General features: G+C 41.7%; 1 protein-coding gene across 3 annotated transcripts in view; it reads left to right on the top strand.

Annotated features, from left to right (window-relative positions):
* Positions 1–20554, top strand: part of ITGB4 (integrin subunit beta 4) — a 78025-nt gene that overhangs the window by 30343 nt on the left and 27128 nt on the right. For all 3 annotated transcript variants that reach the window (XM_070739890.1, XM_070739889.1, XM_070739891.1), the window contains exons 17-27: positions 1067–1173; positions 3108–3141; positions 4529–4714; positions 6566–6669; positions 8373–8431; positions 8732–8755; positions 10364–10512; positions 11717–11896; positions 13568–13716; positions 15153–15357; positions 18266–18411. In XM_070739890.1, the coding sequence (XP_070595991.1) occupies positions 1067–1173; positions 3108–3141; positions 4529–4714; positions 6566–6669; positions 8373–8431; positions 8732–8755; positions 10364–10512; positions 11717–11896; positions 13568–13716; positions 15153–15357; positions 18266–18411 (1343 nt within the window). The remainder of the gene's footprint in view (positions 1–1066; positions 1174–3107; positions 3142–4528; positions 4715–6565; positions 6670–8372; positions 8432–8731; positions 8756–10363; positions 10513–11716; positions 11897–13567; positions 13717–15152; positions 15358–18265; positions 18412–20554) is intronic.

The raw sequence follows: 20554 nt of genomic DNA, 5'->3' as shown, positions 1-20554 counted from the left end.
TAAAGGATTAAATAAGGTCCAGGAGGGAAGTGTTTTTCATAGGAAAGTGAACACAAGAACAAGGGGACACAATCTGAAGTTAGTTGGGGGAAAGATCAAAAGCAACGTGAGAAAATATTATTTTACTGAAAGAGTAGTAGATCCTTGGAACAAACTTCCAGCAGACTTGGTTGGTAAATCCACAGTAACTGAATTTAAACATGCCTGGGATAAACATATATCCATCCTAAGATAAAATACAGAAAGTAGTATAAGGGCAGACTAGATGGACCATGAGGTCTTTTGCTGCCATCAGTCTTCTATGTTTCTATGTTTCTAAGTTTGTTTCTGCAGTCAATAGTGGCTGCTGGATGTCAACGAAGATCTGCAATCATTCAGGTACAGTTATCTGACAGCTGAGTGGTTGGCAACTGGACTTGTTCTCTTGTTGGTTTGAGAGATTTCACTGCCCATCTAAGCAGCTTCTCCACTCTGAGCAAAGTTGGTTCGGGTGAGAAGGCAGAGAGTCATTGGAATGTACCAACTAATTGGCCTGCAAGTGATTCCTGTAGTCAGCCACTTTTCTTACTGACTTTCTCTATTCTTTCACCAACCTTGGATGGGCAGCAGTGAAACTTCTCAAACCAGCAAGAAAATAAGTCCAGTTGCCTTGACTCAACTTCCAGTGGCTCCTGAAGTTTTATAGTAAATCAAGCTCACTCAATTAGCTTAAACTTTGCTGCTCCAAATTAATCCCTCCAGATGTTTTAGACAACAAAACTCATTGCCTGCACACTATGCACCATCTTGGTGGCGAGATTGTCACCCAGCTCTTTTGGAATTGAAATCTGGGCTCTAGAGGCCTGATCTTTGTGAACTGGCAGGAATTCTCAAAGTTTTCAGTCCGCTACCTCTATCTGGAGATTCTGGTGCAGATTTTTTTTTTTACATGCAATGCATGTGTTCTGCCACCGAGTTACAGCATCTCTGCATTTGTCTAACCAGGAAAACAAAAGATAATGTTGCTTCCTTTGGTCTCTTGATTCTTTTGGAACATGGTATTTTTATTTGTTGTCATTATATGTAGAGTGTCCACCAGGAAGTTTTTTTTGGCTTATCCCCCTACTCATTTTTCTGATACTACTCCTGGGGTTGCTGCTCCTCCTGTGCTGGAAATTCTGTGCCTGTTGCAAGGTAAGTTTTATCTTTCCAACCTGTAGTAGCAAAAGAAAACTGTACTGGGGGTTGTGGTGGTGGGAGGCTTTGGTGGCATGTTTTGAATCTAACCTATGACTCAGTCGTTTTTTCTAACAACTTGAAGATTTTTTTTAAAAAATCTTCTCTCCGGTCACCTAAAAATTAGAGGTCAATGTAATACATTTTCTGTCTTTGTCCGTGTAAACTTCTAGTTGAAGCCATAGTTCCCTCTAAGCTGAGCAGTGAGCAATCGCTCACTTAAAAATCATCATCAACTCAGAGTTTTCCAAACCTGCCCAGAAGCCGAGAGGGAAAGAGTGAGAGGGAAGGAGAGAGAGAGGAAGAGAGAGAAACAGATAGAAAAAAGAGAGGAAGGAAAAGAGAAAGAAAAAGAATGGGAGTAAGGAAGAGAGAAAGAAAATCAAAATCTAGTTTGAAACTAGCTCAACTATTTAAGTGGCCTTTTGATATTGATAGAGTTGCCCTATTATGAGCTCACTGTTATAGACACACAGTACAGTATTTTATTTTGAAATTCTCTGAGGCAAAACAGGGTGGGTTTTTTATTTGTTTGTTTGTTTATTTATTTATTATTTCTGTGCCGCCCAGTCCCGAAGGGACTGCCGCTCAGACACTATACTTTTCCGCCCACCCCCCCAAAAAATTAGAGGGAACACTGGTTGAAGCTGTTTATATATTGACTAAATGATAACAAGTATTTTTTGTTCTAGATCTTCAACTTCAGGAGAAGTTGAAGTCTTCAGAGAGGGGCGGCATACAAATCTAATAAATTATTATTATAATTATCATTATTTTAAAAGATTTTTTTTCCTCCAATATATCTGAGATATTTTGTTTTATCCTAAAATGAGCTGTATACAGAAATTAGGAATGGAACATATTGGAAGGCAGTGGGAAGTGGAGTTAGAGTAGATATCCGTCTGGTGGGAAAGCTCAAGAAACAATAGCATTGGAAACCTGTATGGCAAGGAGCAAATGAAAATGAATAGAGAAAAAGAGCCAGTGATCCTTTATCACTAGTCATATCGAGAAGTGCCTGAGAAATAAGGATGTAGAAAAAGCATTATTTGTAGGATGCATTGCCATAATCAGTTACATCATTGATCCAAAGCGGTCAAGGTCATATGAAGCTTATTGGTTGAGATGTTTCTCTAGTTGCCTTTCATGGATGCAGTTAAGTGGTGTTTGCTCTGACATCCTCCTTAACAATCTACCTTAACAACGTACAGTGGTACCTCGTATTCCAAATACCTCTTCTAACAAACTTTTCGAGATACGAACCCGGTGTTTAAGATGTTTTTGCCTCTTCTTCTGAACTACTTTCACCTTACGAACCCAAGCCGCTGCCGCTGGGATGCCCCACCTCCGGACTTCCATTGCCAGCCGAAGCGCTGGGATTCCCCTGAGCCTCCTTTCGCTGGGAATCCCCGCCTCTGGATTTCCATTGCCAGCCGAAGCACCCGTTCTTGCGCTGCTGGGATTTCCCTGAGGCTCCCCTCGCTGGGATTCCCTTCATTTTTGCCGGCGCTGCTTTGAATCCCAGCAAGGGGAGCCTCAGGGAAAACCCAGCAGCGCAAGAACAGGCGCTTCAGCTGGCAATGGAAGTCCGGAGGCAGGGATTCCCAGCAGCGCAAGGAAAAGGGGTTCGTTTTGGGATTGCATGCATTATTCGCTTTATATTGATTCCTATGGGAAAAATTGTTTCATCTTACGAACTTTTCTACTTACGAACCTCATCACAGAACAAATTAAGTTCATAAGACGAGGTACCACTATATTTTGTATCATTGACTTCAACAAGAGCAACAGGCAGAGAGGTCTATTCTTCTGCCAGTAAGCTTAGTTTTGCATTTTTGCATTAAAATCAATTCAATGTCTTTTCTTTTCTTTTTTTCTTTTTTGATACCTAGAGTTGTTTGGCGTTGTCACCCTGTTGTGCACGAGGTACTTCTTTTCAATTTATATGTAGTCTCTGGTACAGTGATAATAGCATTGCTTAGATCAAGACTGAAAGAAAGCAATTTAGTCCTTGACTTACAACCATTAATTTAGGAACCATTCAAAATTACAGCAGCACCAAAAAGAGTGACTTACCAGTATTCACACTTACAACCATTGTAGCATGCGAACAAATTTTAGGCAACTTTCAGTTGGCATTTATTTATATGAGGTCAGTATTTGCAACGTTCCCAGATGGCTTCTGACAAGAAAAGTCAATGGGGAACAGTGGATTCATTTAATGATAATATGATAATAGAAGACCTCCAAGGTCCCTTCCAACTCTGTTGTTGTTATTGTTATTGATTCACTTAATAACCCTGTGCATCTCACATAACAACCACCTTGCTTAACAATGGGGATTGTGTCCTAATTGGCTTGTAAGTTGAGAACTATCTATACAGTAGTACCCCTAGATACGAGCATAATTCGTTCCAGAAGGGAGCTTGTATGTCGAGCAACTCGTATCTGGAACAAATAGCTTTAGACTTTGTTTTTCCCCTCCGAGATAACCAAAAGCAAGGATTCTTGCGCCACCTAGTGGACGCTCGGCTCGTATCCCGAATTTGAGCTCAGGACTGGAACAGAAATTTCTCTCCCCTCGTGGCTCGTATCTTGAAATACTTGCATGTGGAGCAGCTCATATCTAGAGGTACTACTGTACTTACATTCAAAGAAGGCTAGTATATTTGGTAGGGGAGGGGAAACCTAGCAGCCAAAGCTTAATAGAAGCCACCTCTCATTAAATCAGCTCAGGAACTATCTGCCTAAATTCTCCCACCCTTTACCCAGTTAGGCAATGGCTGTCTTAAGAAGATAGGACTTCTCAAGCACTGCTCTCTTCATTTTTGGGAGAGCTTGGATTGAAATCTATGCATTTAACTCTCTGAACAGCGGGGGGGAAATAATCCCTGGTAGGGTATGTAGAGAATGTAAGAAAATATAAGACTTCGTGTGGCGAACTGAAATGCATTATGATGATTCTGGAATATACACTATGAACCTGTGCTGAAATGTATGAGGTAAAGAAGATGTATGTCATAACAATAATGAGCAATAATGAATAATGAACAATAATGAATTAGGAATTCAAGTCAGGGAGAGCCAATCTAATAATTAACCACATTGCAACTTATTGACAGCAATCTGAGCACCAGTTACTAATTAGAAATAGGGGAAAGGAAGTGAGAAGCACATGTTAGAATGCAAAGAAGGTGCTTCTTCTCTGACAAAACTACTGTATTTTATTTGTTCTATTTAACGTGTAAAAAAGATCTAACGTTAGATCCACAGGGCTGAAGTACAAATACTAACTTTGTTTCCCTCTCTGAAGGTCGTGCGGTTGGTTTCAAGGAGGACCACTATCTGCTCAGGCAGAGTCTCATGGCATCAGATCACCTGGACACTCCGATGGTGCGCAGCGGTAATTTGAAAGGGAAAGACACAGTCCAATGGAAGATCAGAAACAATGTGCATAAGCAAGACTACTCATCCTTCGCTCTCAATCCCAAGGATATCAGTAAGTGGTTGGTAAATCCACAGTAACTGAATTTAAACATGCCTGGGATAAACATATATCCATCCTAAGATAAAATACAGAAAATAGTATAAGGGCAGACTAGATGGGCCATGAGGTCTTCTATGTTTCTATGTTTCTAAGTGCTCATGTCACAAGGTGGAAAACAGGGTCCAGATGGAACATAACTTATTTCTGAACTTAATGGTGGCCATAGTACAGGAGTGTCAAACTCAATCTGGCCCATGGAGGCTGGCCTGGAAACCGCAAAGGAACAGCCCGTGGTGCCTCTGTCAGCAAGAATGGGCTCCTAATCTCTATTTTTGGCCAGGGCGGCCTCCTGCAACACTCTGTCAGCAAAAACAGAGCTTGAGAGGGTTGCACACGGCCCTCCCAAGCTTTGTTTTCTGCTGGCAGAGGATTGCAGGAGGCCATCCCAGTTGAAAATGGAGACTGGGAGCCCGTTTTCGCTGGCAGAGCACTTAGGCCTCCACAGGTGCCCCTGACAACAGTGATGTCAAGTTGGCCACGCCAACCCCTGAGTATGCCCTCCCGCCCCACACCCCCAGGTCAAACACAAACTTGATGCGTCCCTCAACGAAATCGAGTTTGACACCCCTACCATGGTGGAATAATTACTCCTTCAGTATCTGGCTTGAAACCTGATTCAATATTTAGGCAATCATCCATCTATAGCCTCCCAAAGTAAGTGAGGAGCTGCTAGTTGGGACACAGGTTCTTCTTGGCTGCAATGGCAATTGAGACCAGGATTAACATTGTTAAGCAATGTGGTTGAAAAGTGCACCACCACACATCCACATTGCTTAGTGACAGCTGTCCCAGGCAGTTCTAGTTGCCATCATAACCCCAAGATGGATGGATTGTTAAGCAGGAAGAGTTGGGCATCCCAAGTAAGGAGCATGTGAGTCTCAGGAGGCCAAGGGAGGGCGTGCAAAGGCTTGGCACAGACTGCATATGTATTGCAAGAGGCCAGAGACAACTGGCTCAAGCCATGCATAAATTGGGAAGGGCACAGAGACTTTGCATGAGTCCCAGGAGCCAGGAAAGGGCCTGGAAAGACCAGTGGAAGCTGGGTGTGGACATGGTGTTACTATGAGCAAGTAAAAAACCAGGAGCAACTTACTGGAGTGACTTTCAACCTTCCTTCTGGGACTTTGCTTGTGGGAAGTCAGTAGGGAAGGTGACAAATGAAGATGTATGACTGCAGTTTCTTAAAATATCATAATCATAAGCTGGACACTGGAACACCCAGTTCACAATTATGTGACCGCAAGAGTATTGTTTTGGCTGGAACGTCAGAGATTGGTCGCACATTCATTTTTCAGTGCTGCCATAACTTCAAACAGTCACTGGACATATAGTAAGCCAAATCCTTCCTGTACACCTCAAGTCATACACTTTATCCACATTTTCAAAGATAATGGTAGCTTGCAAACTACCTTTTTCAGTAGAGCTGCCTGAATACAAAAGGATTTAACATAGGGCTGTGTCAAAAAAAGATGTCAAACTTCTTTTTTTGAGATGCTTTTAATTTTTCAGAGAACTGTCATGGCCATTAGTACAATTGCCTTGTTTTTTAGATGTAATTGCATCTAATCTCTGTGTAACTAATGTAAGATTATGATGTGGATTCTAATTTTTGAAGTCCAGCAAAACTCTATGTCAAAATTATAGGTACCTCGGAATTCTAATCATTGTTTACATGGTATGCGTAAAATAAACCCTCTGACTGAACCGTGTCATTATTTCCCATTCTACCTCTGTATTAGTTGGTTGTGCTCCTTGCTTGACTGGCAGCTGCAAATTCTGATGAATTTATTTCCTTATTTCTAGTTCCATATGGGCTCTCTCTCAGACTGGCACGGCTCTTCACCCAAAATCTTGCAAAACTGGATAGCCGTGAACATGAGCAATTACAGAAAGAGGTGGAAGAAAATGTAAGCAGGGGTATTTGTTACATTTTTAACTCCCCCTCGTTATTGTGTGTTTGTGTGTGTGTATCGATATGACTTGCTCCTCCTTTTATCCTTGCTATAGTGCTGGCAGGTGGGTGAGGTAGATTTTACAGACCCAAAGTCCACACAGAATATAACTACTAGTCAGGTCAAATAAGAACGAAAGGATCCTCCCCAAACACTCTGTCATGCTGATTTTTTGCTGAGGATACACAGGTATAGAACTTGTTCTGTCGGGCTCTCTGATAGGAGCCTCCCGAAAATTCAAGGGTACAAATTTCAGACACACACACGTTTGAAAATTCAAAACAACGTTCTTTATCACAAAAGTCAAAATAAACTAAGCACTCTTTTTGTATTGCAAAGAGTACTCTTCCCAAAACAACCAGGTAGTCTGTACAATTTCCCTTAAGCAGTCATTAAGTACTTAGCCAGCACCTGTGGAGAAACTTCACACCCCTTCTTCTTCCAATGAAGGGAGACACACACACACACACACTGCTCTGCTTTGGTTTCAAAGGCATGAAAAAGCAACAAAGTCCAGGACACAAGATTCCTGACGAAACTGCAACAGATATTCTTCCACAATGGCCAAACCCACATGCTGCTATTTATAGCAGCAGCCCTAATTACTGGAGCCCCACCCAAACACAGGTGGCCTCCCTTATTTCCTGTAATATGTTCTTAGTTGGTCTCTTCTATGCATAATTCTGCACTTGCGTGGGTCCAAACTGTTATCATCTGAAGCTATAGAAGATAAGGAAGATTGACTGCCTTGGCTGTGTGCCAAGCCCTCCTCTGCCGAGTTGCTCCCACCTTCTTCTTCGTCCGAGGAAACTAAACTCTGAACTGATTCTGTCGGCAATAACACAGCCCTGTGACATGTTGAATTTTCCCCTGCATCCACCTCCACATTCCCTGGGGCAGGAGCTGGGCCAGAGCCAACCACAACAGAATTCTGTGCAAGATTGGATTTCCTTGGATTTCAGTATTGATACGTCTGTTGAGGATATGATGTCTGAATATAAATCAAGTGAAGAGTAGAAGATGAAGGGCTTGAGGTTTTCAATAGGAATATATGACTGAGCACCTGAGGAGTTGAGGCAATCCTTATGTACCAGCTTGATGTATATTGAGTCAGTTGAGGACCATGGTGGCTCACATGGTTAGGATTCTGGATTGGAGGTTAGCAAGCTTGCATTCAAGACTCGAGTATTGCTGTGTGGTGGGGTGAGCTCCTGTCATTTGCTTGAGCAAAAGAGCCAGGGTGGCACAGCAGGTAGAGTGCGGTACTGCAGGCCACCGAAGCTGACTGTAGATCTGTAGGTCAGCGGTTGAAATCTCATCACCGACTCAAGGTTGACTCAGCCTTCCATCCTTCCGAGGTGGGTAAAATGAGGACCTGGATTGTGGGGGCAATAGGCTGGCTCTGTTAAAAAAAGTGCTATTGCCAACATGTTGTAAGCCGTCCTGAGTCTAAGGAGAAGGGCGGCATAAAATCTAATAAATCTAATCTAATAAATAATATCAAAGGAGGCCTCAAAGGCATCCTCCAGGCAACAGTGCTGTCACTGGCTAAACCCTAATCCTTAAATGGTGCCTCTAACATGAATAAGGGGGGGTATTAAGGATTGGGCTAGTTTTCTTGGGGATTTGGACTAATGAGCCTCTCTTGTTCTTCTCAGCTGAATGAAGTGTACAGAGTAATCCCAGGTGTCCGAAAGTTCCAGCAGACAAAGTTCAGGTGAGAACATAACGTTTGGAAGAAATAATGAAATCTCAGTTAACTAATTTTTTTAACAGGAAAGTGATGATAGATGAGTAACAGGGAACTTGTGTAATGAGAGAATATCTCTTTGGCCGAGAAGACTTCTTTCCTAGAATGTGAAGGTAGTAGAATTTGAATTCTTCTCTGATGAATTCCGCTTTCCAACAATAACTGTACTGATTGGGGTACTGATTTGGTCTGTCAGTCATTAAATTTCTTGATATTCTTTTTAATTAAATCCATGAAATTTATGAACTTTATCTGTTTTCTCCCCAGGCTTCAGCCAAATGCTGGAAAAAGGTAAACAAAACCATTCGTTTCTACTCTAACTTCCAGGTGTATTCTGATCCCATGCCATGTAGGGCTTTATAGGTCATAACCAACACTTTGAATTGAGTCCAGAAACCGATTGGCAGCCAATGCAGACCGCAGAGTGTTGGAGAGATATGCACATATCTGGGCAAGCCCATGACTGCTTACACGGCTGCATTTTGCACAATTTGTAGTTTCCAAACACTTGGTAGCCCCATGTAGAGAGCCTTGCAGTAGTCGAACCTCGAGGTGATAAAGGCATGAGTGACTGTGAGTTACATTCTTGCTTAATGATCATGTAACTGGCAGAACTGCCATCGCCAAGAATTGTGGTCATGTGATCTCCCACTTTATGACCTCAATTTGGTGACAGCAATTCCAGCACTAATTGCCATTGTTAACTGAGGACTATCTGTAGTAGGCAGCTAAAAGCTACATGTAGATTATTCTAACTGTTGTAGATGGATATTTCCATTGACAGATTCCTCCACGAGTCTTTGGATTTGACTCTAGCCTGAAATGTTGAAGACAGACATATAGCTGTTAATAGGCTCCCGGGAATTGCGTTCAGCTAAAAACTGTAGAAGCCCATGTTATCTCTTTGGTGCTGCAGCATGTTAACCAGTTTTTCAATCCACTGCAGATGCCACTTTTGGGGATAGTGGGAACCACCCAATATTACTATGGCAACGCTCCCTACATGGGGCTACCTTTGAAAAGTGTTCGGAAACTTCAGATCGTGCAGAATGCAGCCGCAAGAGCCATCATGGGCTTCCCTAGGTATGCCCATGTCTCGTCAATACTCCACGGCTTGCCCTGACTGCCGATCAGTTTCTGGTCACAATTCAATGTGTTGGTTATGACCTATAAAGCCCTTCATGGCATCGGACCAGACTATCTCCGGGACTGCCTTCTGCCACACGAATCCCAGCAACCGATTAGGTCCCACAGAATTGGCCTTCTCCGGGTCCTGTCGACTAAGCAATGCCATCTGGCGGGACCCAGGGGAAGAGCCTTCTCTGTGGTGGCCCCAGCCCTCTGGAATCAACTCCCCCTGGAGATTAGGAATGCCCCCACCCTCCTTGCCTTTCATAAGGTCCTGAAAACACACCTATGTCGCCAGACATGGGGAAATTGATATACCCCTCAGCTATTATGATTTATGTATGGTTCTTTTTGGGGTTGTATGATTGTTTTTTATTATAAGGGTTTTAAATACTGTTTTCAATATTGGATTGTACTCTGTATATTGCTTATTGTGAGCCGCTCCGAGTCTTCAGATACAAATCTAATAAATAATAATAATAAATAATAATAAATATTTTTTTTAGCTGTGGAAGACTAGAAGGATTCTAGGTTTTCACTGTCAGTGGAGTAGTACTTATAAATTTGTGTGGCCATTTGTGACCAGTGGGTGCATCTTTCTACAGATCAAGCTGGGATGGACTGATTGGTTTGGGCATGACTTTTTTTTTCTTATAAAACACCAGGGCTTCATTTGTCATGTTTCCTCATACATGGCCATATGCCTGTATGCCTCTGATTGGCGGGGGCAGAACAAAAGCGGAGTCAGTCTGATGTCTCTCTTCTTCCCAGGCAAGACCACACCGTTCTGGATACGGTGCTCCCAGCTCCCCGCTCAGCCAGGAATGAAATTATCAAAGTAACAGAGAAGCATATCTCGCAAGGAGCTTTCAATGAATTAAAAGTGTCACCTGGTTACTACACTGTGATTGCTGACCAAGGTAGGGGCCTCCTCCTCCTCCTTTTTGCTTTAGCATCTGAGCTGCTCCATTTCTAACTGATTGGGGTGTGTGGTAGGGGCAGCCTTCTGGGATGGAATGCTTCTCCATACACAGTTTTCTCTCTGGGGTGTCAAACTCGATAACATTGCATCAGAGTTGTGTTTAACCTCGGGGGTGGGGGAGCATGACCAGGGTGGGTGTGACAAGCTCGACATCACTTGTGACCACACCTGTGGTGGCTTGAGCATTTTGCCAGTGAAAACAGGCTCCCGAGCTCCATTTCCGGCTGTCTCAGTCTCCTGCAACCTTCTGCCAGTGAAAACAGAGCTTGGGAGGGCCACCTGTTTTCACTGGCAGAAGTGCCATGGGCCAGTCCTTCGCTGTTTCCCAGGCAGACCCTCAAGGTGGATCTAAGTGGTGCTAAGCTGTGGCCTTCAAATGTTCTGGAGCTTCAGCTCCCAACAGCCATGGCCAGCACGGCTAACGTGAGGAATGCTAGGAGTTGCAGTTCAGCAACTACGGTGCCTAAAACACGATTTAAGTATTGCCCACAAGATCATATGCTGCAACGTCCTACCGGTCAATGACTACTTCAACCACAACAACACAAGAGCACGCAACAGATTCAAACTTAATATTAACCGCTCCAAACTTGACTGTAAAAAATATGACTTTAACAATCGAGTTGTCGAAGTGTGGAACTCATTACCGGACTCAATAGTGTCAACTCCCAACCCCCAACCCCCTTAGACTATCCACGATTGACCTCTCCAGGTTCCTAAGAGGTCAGTAAGGGGCGTACATAAGTGCACCAGTGTGCCTTTCGTCCCCTGTCCAATTGTCTTTCCTTTCTCTCACTTATCATATATATTTTCTTCCTTTCATATATCTTCTCCTCTATTTTTACATATTATCTTTATATATATTACTTCATGTCTATTCTCTTCCATATGTATTGTGTATTGGACAAATGAATAAATAAATAAATAAATAAAAACATCTAGGAAAATGACTATTGCCTACTATTTGAATAAATGGTGATGTGCAAATTCAGGAAGAAGAAAATATTGCCATCTGGACTCTCCTGTATTATGTAGGAAGATAGAGTAGCCATATAGTTAGAACCCAAGGGCTCCTTTTATAAGAGTGTTTTCCAATTGTGAACTTATCCATCTTCTTTTCTGTGCCTCCACCCAAACCCCAGATGCCCAGGGCATGGTTGAGTTTCAGGAAGGGGTAGAGCTGGTGGATGTTCGGGTTCCCCTCTTCATCAGGGAAGATGACGATGATGAAAAACAGCTGCAAGTACAAGCTATTGGTGTCCCTGTGGGCACCGCGAAAATTCGTCGAGACCAGGTCAACATCACCATAATTAAAGAGCAAGGTAATATGATAGCATGCACTGGGGAGGTCAAATGTTGGTCATATGGCTGTGTTTGTGTAGTTAATTTGCCATAGTTATGTATGGCTGGTGCTTGTGTAGTTAATTTACCATAGTTATGTATGGCTGGTGCTTGTGTAGTTAATTTACCATAGTTAAATGTAGCTCATTCCTCAAAAAGGCTTCTGTTCTAACGGGCAGTCAGAAAAACATATTTATGTTTTCGGTTCCTGAAAATCAGAGGTCCTATCTATATATTATAGGCAAAAGGTGAAATAACTCCTTTTGTGACACCTTCAAACTCTTCAAAGCATGCCCTGAAAAAGGAAAGTTCAAAAGTTGGAGTAAATGGATTGGGGGGAACTTTAAAAAGTAGAATTAGTGGCCTTGCAAATATTTAAGGCATTCATTTCATCTTCTAAAAAATTCCCAATTCTTCCCCAATGTCAAAAGCTGATTTCTGTCATAAATGAGTCTAGGAGCAAAACAGGTACCTGCAAGCCTTAAATGAGGTCACAGATCATCATTACAGCTATATGAAAAGAGTAGATCTACCTCCAATATCACTGGTGATAAACATGTTTTACATTTTTCAGAGAGGGGCGGCATACAAATCAAATCAAATCAAATCAAATCAAATCAAATGAATGAATGAATGAATGAATGAATGAATGAATAAAAATAAATAAATAAAAATAAAAATAAAAATAAAAATAAAAATAAAAATAAAAATAAAAATAAAAATAAAAATAAAAATAAAAATAAAAATAAAAATAAAAATAAAAATAAAAATAAAAATAAAAATAAAAATAAAAATAAAAATAAAAATAAAAATAAAAATAAAAATAAAAATAAAAATAAAAATAAAAATAAAAATAAAAAAAAATAAAAATAAAAATAAAAATAAAAAAAATAAAAATAAAAATAAAATAAAAATAAAAAAAATAAAAAAATACATAAATACATAAATACATAATTTTTTCTCTGGCAACAGATGCTTGCAGAGTTCCAAGTCTCATATTTATTTAGGGAGGGATGAAAATGGTTAAGTGCATAGTAAAATCCATTTAGAGGATAGGCACACACATATCTGTTAATCTTAGGGATGCCAGTAAAAAATAATAATTCTGAACTTGGCTGCCAACCTAGGCTACGCAGAGTATCAAGAAACTAGTTGAAGGAATATTAAAGTGTGGGATCCTTAATGCTCTCTGAGCTTTCTTGCGTGCATCTGCAATCATGAGCCATATCATTTTTCTCCCACTTTCTTGAGCTATTTTCCACCCAGGGCTGCAGTTGATTGGAGGTTTGTATCTGTCACTGGTAGGTAGGGGGTGCTGTTCTAGGCATTCATGCAGAAAGAAAAACTGTGGAAATGTGCCTCAAGAAAGTGGGAGAAATATGAAGGCACATTTTTCCTTTAAAAATTTCCTACGTTTTTCCAAGGAAGTTCTCAGAGCACCCAGGACCCCTCATTTCAACCCTGAGCTACAAATATTCTCCTTTATTAATATTAAAGTGTAGATCTTGTTCTCTAGCTTAAAAATGGGGGCAATCGGTAATATTTCCTGCTTGTTAATGTAATCATATGTCTGAATAATATCTAGATGAAACCATTCTTTTACAATATTAGATGATTAAGATTGTTAACATATTATCTTTGTATCACTTTAGCAAATAGCATCATTAGTTTCCTGGAGCCAGTTTATTCATACAGCCGTTTTGACCAGCTGGCTAAAATCCCTTTGGTGCGAGAAATATTGGAGAAGGGAAAATCCCAGATAACATACAGGACACGAGATCTCACAGCTCAGCAAGGAAAAGTAAGCACTCTGTGAAAACCAAAAGAGTTCTCATAACTGTTCCACAAAAACATTCAGCCACTACATGTCCATATTGCAGCCCTGTGCATAAAAGAGGGAATATGAGCCACAGTGGCGCAGTGGTTAGAATGCAGTACTGCAGGCTACTTCTTCTGCCTGCTGCCTGCCTGTAATTTGGCAGTTTAAATCTCACCAGGCTCAAGGTTGACTCAGCCTTCCGTCCTTCTGAGGTTGGTAAAGTGAGGACCCAGATTGCTGGGGGCAATATGCTGACTCTGTAAATTACTTAGAGAGGGCTGTAAAGCGGTATATAAGTCTAAATGCTGACTTCCGGAGTGACGCTATGGCGCAGCGGAGTGGGGAATGCTGACTGCTCTCCCCTCTCCGACATTCCGTGCTTCAGGGAACCGAACGCAGTGGTGCTGATCTTCATAGGAGATAGCCAAAAGAAGGGAAACATTGGGTGAAGGTGGGGAGAGGCACAACCCCACATTGTGAAAGGTGATAGCCCTGATAATGGGCATGGAAGCCAGCGTTAGTTGGTGGCTCGGAGACATGGCAGCCCCATTTTAAAGGAGGAAGCAAGAAAGAGGGAAGCAGTAATATATCAACGAGCCCTTACCAGGAAATTTTGAGAAAATTCTGAATTGGAGATGGAACTTGCAAAGGAGAAGGGAGTCTCTGAGAGGAATGGACAGTGAGGAGCAAGCGGAGATTTCGGAACAGATGGAAAAGATTAAAGAGACCGGAGAAATTTATTATATTAACTGTGAGAGTGGTGTGCTGAACAATAGAATTAATGAGAAGAAGGGGAGTTGAAGAAAAGGACTAATAAACAATAAATAAGGAACTGTATATAGTAAGCTGCCTTTGCTAAATGGGACAGAGAAATGAAAGAAAGTGAAACAAACGTGCAACAGAGTCAGCAATAAATAAAGTGATAGCGCATTATTTGATAGGGAGACATCTTGAAAGTGAGGTGGAAAACCCCAGACAGTATTAATTAATTAAAAGAAAACCAAAATTATAATGACTATTTATTTGATGACATGCAATTCTGGTTCAGATAAATACAGTAAGTGTGGAAACTGTTATATAGTAAAGGATTTTTAAAATATGTATTCTAATTTTATTTATTTATTTCATCAAGCATGTATTAGATAACAGATGTAAGTATAAATATGATTTTGAATACATGAAATGGATACAAAAAAGGGAACATTAGGACAGGGACGGTAGGCACGCTGGTGCTCTTATGCACGCCCCTTATTCTGTATTCTGTACATTGTACGCCTCAAGGTACAGGCCATCTTCTAAAATGTTGTATGTTGCTCTGGGTGGTGTCTTTGGATCAGGAGGACGGAATATGGATGTTTCAATACTTTAATTTAGAAAAATAGTCCCTTGTTCAGTGTGTTCTCTCTTTACCTTTCCAGGATTATGTTTTTGCGGAGGGTGATCTGACCTTCCTGCCTGGAGAGAAGCAGAAAGAAGTGCAAATCAAATTGATGGAGTTGACAGAGATTGACAGCCTACTTCAGAACCAGCAGCTGAAACAATTTGCAGTGGATCTCATCAATCCCAGGTTTGGGGCAAAGATTGGCAAATACCCTCAGACCATAGTGACAATTGTTGATCTAGGTGAGCTACATTCATTTTCAATGACAATTCTCGTTTTGATTCCTAAGTATCATTTGTTATTTATATTGTATAGATGTTTAGACTTCTTGATTCCCTAGGCCAGTGATGGCGAATCTTTTTTTCCTCAGGTGTCGAAAGAGCGTGGGTGGGTGCTATCATGCATTGTGAGTGCCCACACCCATAATTCAATGCCTGGAGAGGGCAAAAACAGCTTCCCCTGCCTCCTGGAGGCCCCCTGGAGGCCGGAAAAGGCCACTTTCCCAACTTCTGGTGGGCCCAGTAGGCTTGTGTTTTGCCCACCCAATGCTCCAAAGGCTTCTCTGGAGCTGGGGGAGGGTAAAAATGCCCTCCCACTTCCCCCCGGAGGCTCTCTGGAAGCCAAAAACACCTTCCCAGAGCCTCTGTGAGAGCTAAAAATCAGCTGGCTGGCACACAAATGCATGTTGGAGCTGAGCTAGGGCAACAGCTCGCTTGCCATCAGATATGGCTCCACATGCCATAGGTTCGCCATCGTTGCCCTAGGCTCTGGCAAATGCAACTACAGAGATTTCAGTATTTAGGATAAAAAATTTGATATACCACATTGTTCGGAATATAAGACGCACCCTATAGGGTTTTGGGGGGGGTGGAATAGGGAAAAGAATCTGCCTACCAGGTATTCATCTGGCTAGCGTCTTTAGTCTGGTCAGCTTCAGCATATTATTTTATCCCCTGGTTAGGGCTTTAAAAAAATCTTATCCGGAGAAAGTAACAATGAAAGAGCTTGCAAGCTGGTAAGAGCTGGGAACATCATTAGCACCTGGTTAGGGCTGGAAAGAAACATTAGGAGCAAGTAGAACCAATTTAAAAAAAAACCTGCAAAAGCAGGGTTTGGAAAACATTCTTCACAGAGAGTAACAATGAAAGAGCTTCCAGAATATCATTAGCATCTCATTAGGGCTGGAAAAAAACATTAGGAGCAAGTAGAGCAATGAAAAAAACCCTACAAACATTTAGGGCTTGGAAAAGATTTTTCACAGAGAGTAACAATGAAAGAGCTTGCAGAATATCATTAGAATCTCATTAGGGCTCGAAAGAAACATTAGGAGCAAGTAGAGCAATGAAAAAAACCCCTACAAACACTTAGGGCTTGGAAAATATTTTTCACAGAGAGTAACAATGAAAGAGCCTTCAAAGTAAGAGCTGGGAACATCATTAGCATCTAGTTAGAGCTGAAGAAAAATGCTCCCCAAAAAACCTACATTCAGAGTATAAGACATAGCCAAATTTTCAGCCTTTTAAAGGTTGTATCTTATACTCCGAAAAATACAGCAATGTGATTCTCATTCATAACCTAAGAGTGTGGTCATTAAATAGTCAAATTCCATTTGTTCAATGTTGCTTTGAGTTTCAGCCAGAGGTGTTGTGTCATGTATGTACTGTCATAATTGTGAGTATTTTAATGATATTCCTTTAGACATTGTTTGATGTGGTAATCAGGATACAATTAGAGAAATAATTTTGCTAATTAAATCCTATGAAACTGTTACTAATTCGCTGCAATCCTTTTTATATTTGTTTTATTTTTGCTTTGCATAGTTTATGTAAATAAACAACCTATCATATAGTACTGTAATGGCAAACCTATGGTACACGTACCACAGGTGGCACACGGAGCCATATCGACACACGAGGCATTGCCTTATGTCAGCCCAGTGCACATGTGCATGCTAGCCAGCTGGTTTTCAGCCTTGAGGAAGGCATTTCACCCTCTGGAGACTTCAGGGAAGCTTCCCTGAAGCTCCGGAGTGTAAAAATTTGCCCAATGGCCAAACCAGAAATTCAGAAAAACAGACTTCCGGTTTGCTTGTTGTGCTGTTTTTTGCACTCTGGAAGTTTAAGGGGAAGCTTCCTGAAGACCCAGAGGGCAAAAAACAGGCCAAATGGGCAAACCAGAAGTCTGTTTTTCCAAACTCCTGCTTTAACGTTTGACATTTTTTCACTATCCCAGGCTTCAGTGAGGCCTGTGTGCATGTGCTGGGCCTAAGGGGAGTTGTGCATATGCACAGGGGCAGCATGGGGGTGCGATGCATAGCGGGGAGGGAATGGGTGTGGGCAAGTGCACGGGTGCTAGTACACACACACACACACACACATACACACATATTTTTGGCACACGAACGAAAAAGGCTTGCCATCATTGATATACACTGCTCAAAAAAATAAAGGAAACGCTTTACAACTCCACCTCAATCCAACTTCTGTGAAATCAAACTCCACTTAGGAAGCAACACCGATGGACAATCAATTTCACATGTTGTTATGCACATTCAACTTTGTACAGAACAAAGAATTCAATGAGAATATTTCATTCATTCAGATCTAGGATCTGTTATTTTAGTGTTCCCTTTATTTTTTTGAGTAGTATAGTATGTTATAGAAAGACCAATATTACCTTGCAACAGATTTCTACAATACAGCATTTCCATACATCGTTTTAGGATTCCAATCAGCTCTTCACTGTGCCAAATAACTTTGCACAATCTCCCTTATAATGATACAGGCTACCCACATTTCATCTTAAAAAAAAACATATACAGAGATGTATTCTTCTTCTGTGAAGTACGCTTTTTCTTTGAAAGGCTTGAAATGTTAAATATTGTGCAAAAGTGTAAAAGAACTAGCAACAGCCTTTTATTAGAATATCTAGTATCCCTGGGAGATATTAGCCTGAGAATGTGGCTTGTTTTTAATACCACTTAACTCTTCTTATCCCCAGTTTTTTCTTACCACTTACAGATGTGTGGCCGAGAAGTAACTTGAGCTTCTTCCAGTTTACAACATGTCTTAATCCTTTACCATTTGACTTATTCTTTTTTAGTTGTTTATGAAGTAGTGTAATTTCCTCTCCTTTTTTTTCTCCTTCCAGATAATGTATCATCGTCAGACGTTCAGTTTCTCTCTTCTTCTAGAGGCATTCTGGTCGCACCTCTGAATCCAAATGCACAGGCTTTAAGCTCTAGGAAGATCCGCTTCAATTGGTTGCCTCCACCAGGAAAACCAGCAGGGTACAAGGTATGGAAAGTAAAGCACTAAAGACATGTGAGACTGCTTTGTATGGAAGGACGCACACTCTTTGCTTGTCCCATGTGCTAAAGTCAAGACTCATGAAAAAAACCCTGCATTGCTATTATATTTATTGGGTATTTTTAATAAAAAAAATAGAAAAAGAAGTAAGATACCTAGTTAGACATATACTAACAGCTGCCAGAATAGTATATGCCCAACAGTGGAAAACAGATAAAATACTGGAAGAAAACATAATAATTAAAAAAATACTAGACTATGCGGAGATGGACAGGCTATCCAAAAGATTAGAGGGAAAAGAAGAATCAGATTACTATAAAACATGGGCAAAATTTTATGATTGGCTAAAAGAAATAAATAAATAAAAATTTATGCAAAGCAACAGGTCAAATAAAAGAATTCAAAAATTAATATTATGTAAAAGAAGTGTAATTCTCTGATCAAATATCCAAAAAAAAGGGGGGGACTTTCATTTCCCAAATGTTGTATATATATGTTTTTATGTATGTTTTTTTTTTGTCTTGTATGTCACATTTGTAAAATTAAGAATTTTTTTTAAAAAAAGTCAAAAAAAAGAAAGAAAAAAACCTGCATTGCTGTGCAAGCAAGAAAAATACAGACACTTAAGATATGATTTCTAAACTTTTAGCCAATAGGTATTGCAAATGAGAGGAAAGTCAGAAATTAAATACTTACCCTGTTCCCTCCCCCCATAAGACATCCCTTGATAATAAGCCCAAGCCTGGTTTTGAGTGCATGGCAATGAGAACTTTGTCTTCGGTGCCTATGCTCTCAGTGTTCATAAAAGAAAAGATACATTTGTCAAGAATCATGAAGTACAACACTTAAGGATTGTCATAGGGTACAAATAAGCAATCAGGAAACAATCAATATTAATATAAATCATAAGGATACAAGCAACACGTTACAGTCATATAGTCATAAGTGGGAGCAGATGGGTGATAGGAACGATGAGAAGACTAATAGTAACAGTGATGTAGCCGTAGTGAATAGTTGGACAGTGGTGAGGGAATTATTTGTTTGGGCAAAGTGATGGCGTTCGGGGGGAAATTGTTCTTGTGTCTAGTTATCTTGGTGTACAGTGCTCTATATAGCCAGTGGTGAGCCACCATTCCCGGCTTTACCGAAACAGGCCAGGAGCGCGGGAGTGTGCATGTGCCTGGCATGCGCACAAGGCCAGCTCAGGATTCGGCTTCTGCACATGGACAGGAGCCGAATCTTACATGATGATGCACCCATGCTTCCAACAAGTAAGACAGCTGCCACTCACCCCATTGTGCCACTCATGGCAGCTCTGCCACTTGTGGCTGATCCGCTTGTCTGCTCCTGTCCGCCCACCCACTTCCCCTTGCCGCTTGTGGTGGCTCCGTCACGAGTGGCAACGCAGCTCCACCCGCTTGCCTGCTTGTTCGGTTCCCCTAACCACTGCTTGTCCTGCCGCTTGTCCAGCCACACCGCTCACCGCCGCTAGCGCCCCTGCTTGCCCTGCCGCTCATCCTGCCATGAGCAGCAGCTCTACCGTGAGCAGCCTGTCCCACCTGCCCACCCCACCACTCCACCGTGCAGTCCGTCGTGGCTCCACCACAAGTGGCCTGCCTGGCCCTTATGTTGCTCACTCTAGTGCTTAGCTCCGGCAAGGGCAGTGAGAAGAAGGGAGCAGGCCGGGTGGCCCCGAGCTCTGGCCGCGTGCTCTGCTCTGTGCTCTCCCGCACTGCAGGCATCTCTCCTGCGGCCCAGCATATTAAAGAACAGGCCACGTGGCTGTAGCTTGGACAATCCGCTTTTGCTGCTGGTCCCAACTACTGCTCTAGGCGCAGCAGCGATATTTGGCTGCTGCGCATATGCAGCAGCCAAAATCCCCTTTCGGCAGCAAAAATTGCCTGTTTCTTTGCTTCTACGCATGCGCGGCAGCAAAAAATGGTATTTTTTACCAGAATCACAGCGGTTGCGCATGCACGGCACATGCATGCCAGGTGGCAATGAAGTGAAGCTACGTGCTCCATTTCTGTCACTGGAACGGCATTCCCGGCATTCCGGTTTAAGGCCCATCCCTGTCTATAGCATAATTTTGAGGGTAGGAGTTGAAACATTTTGTGTCCAGGATGCGAGG

Source organism: Erythrolamprus reginae, chromosome 2 (assembly GCF_031021105.1).
Source record: "Erythrolamprus reginae isolate rEryReg1 chromosome 2, rEryReg1.hap1, whole genome shotgun sequence".
Classification (NCBI taxonomy): domain Eukaryota; kingdom Metazoa; phylum Chordata; class Lepidosauria; order Squamata; family Dipsadidae; genus Erythrolamprus; species Erythrolamprus reginae.
The sequence above is the reverse complement of the archived record's forward strand: the minus strand, read 5'-3'. Positions and strand labels throughout refer to the sequence as shown.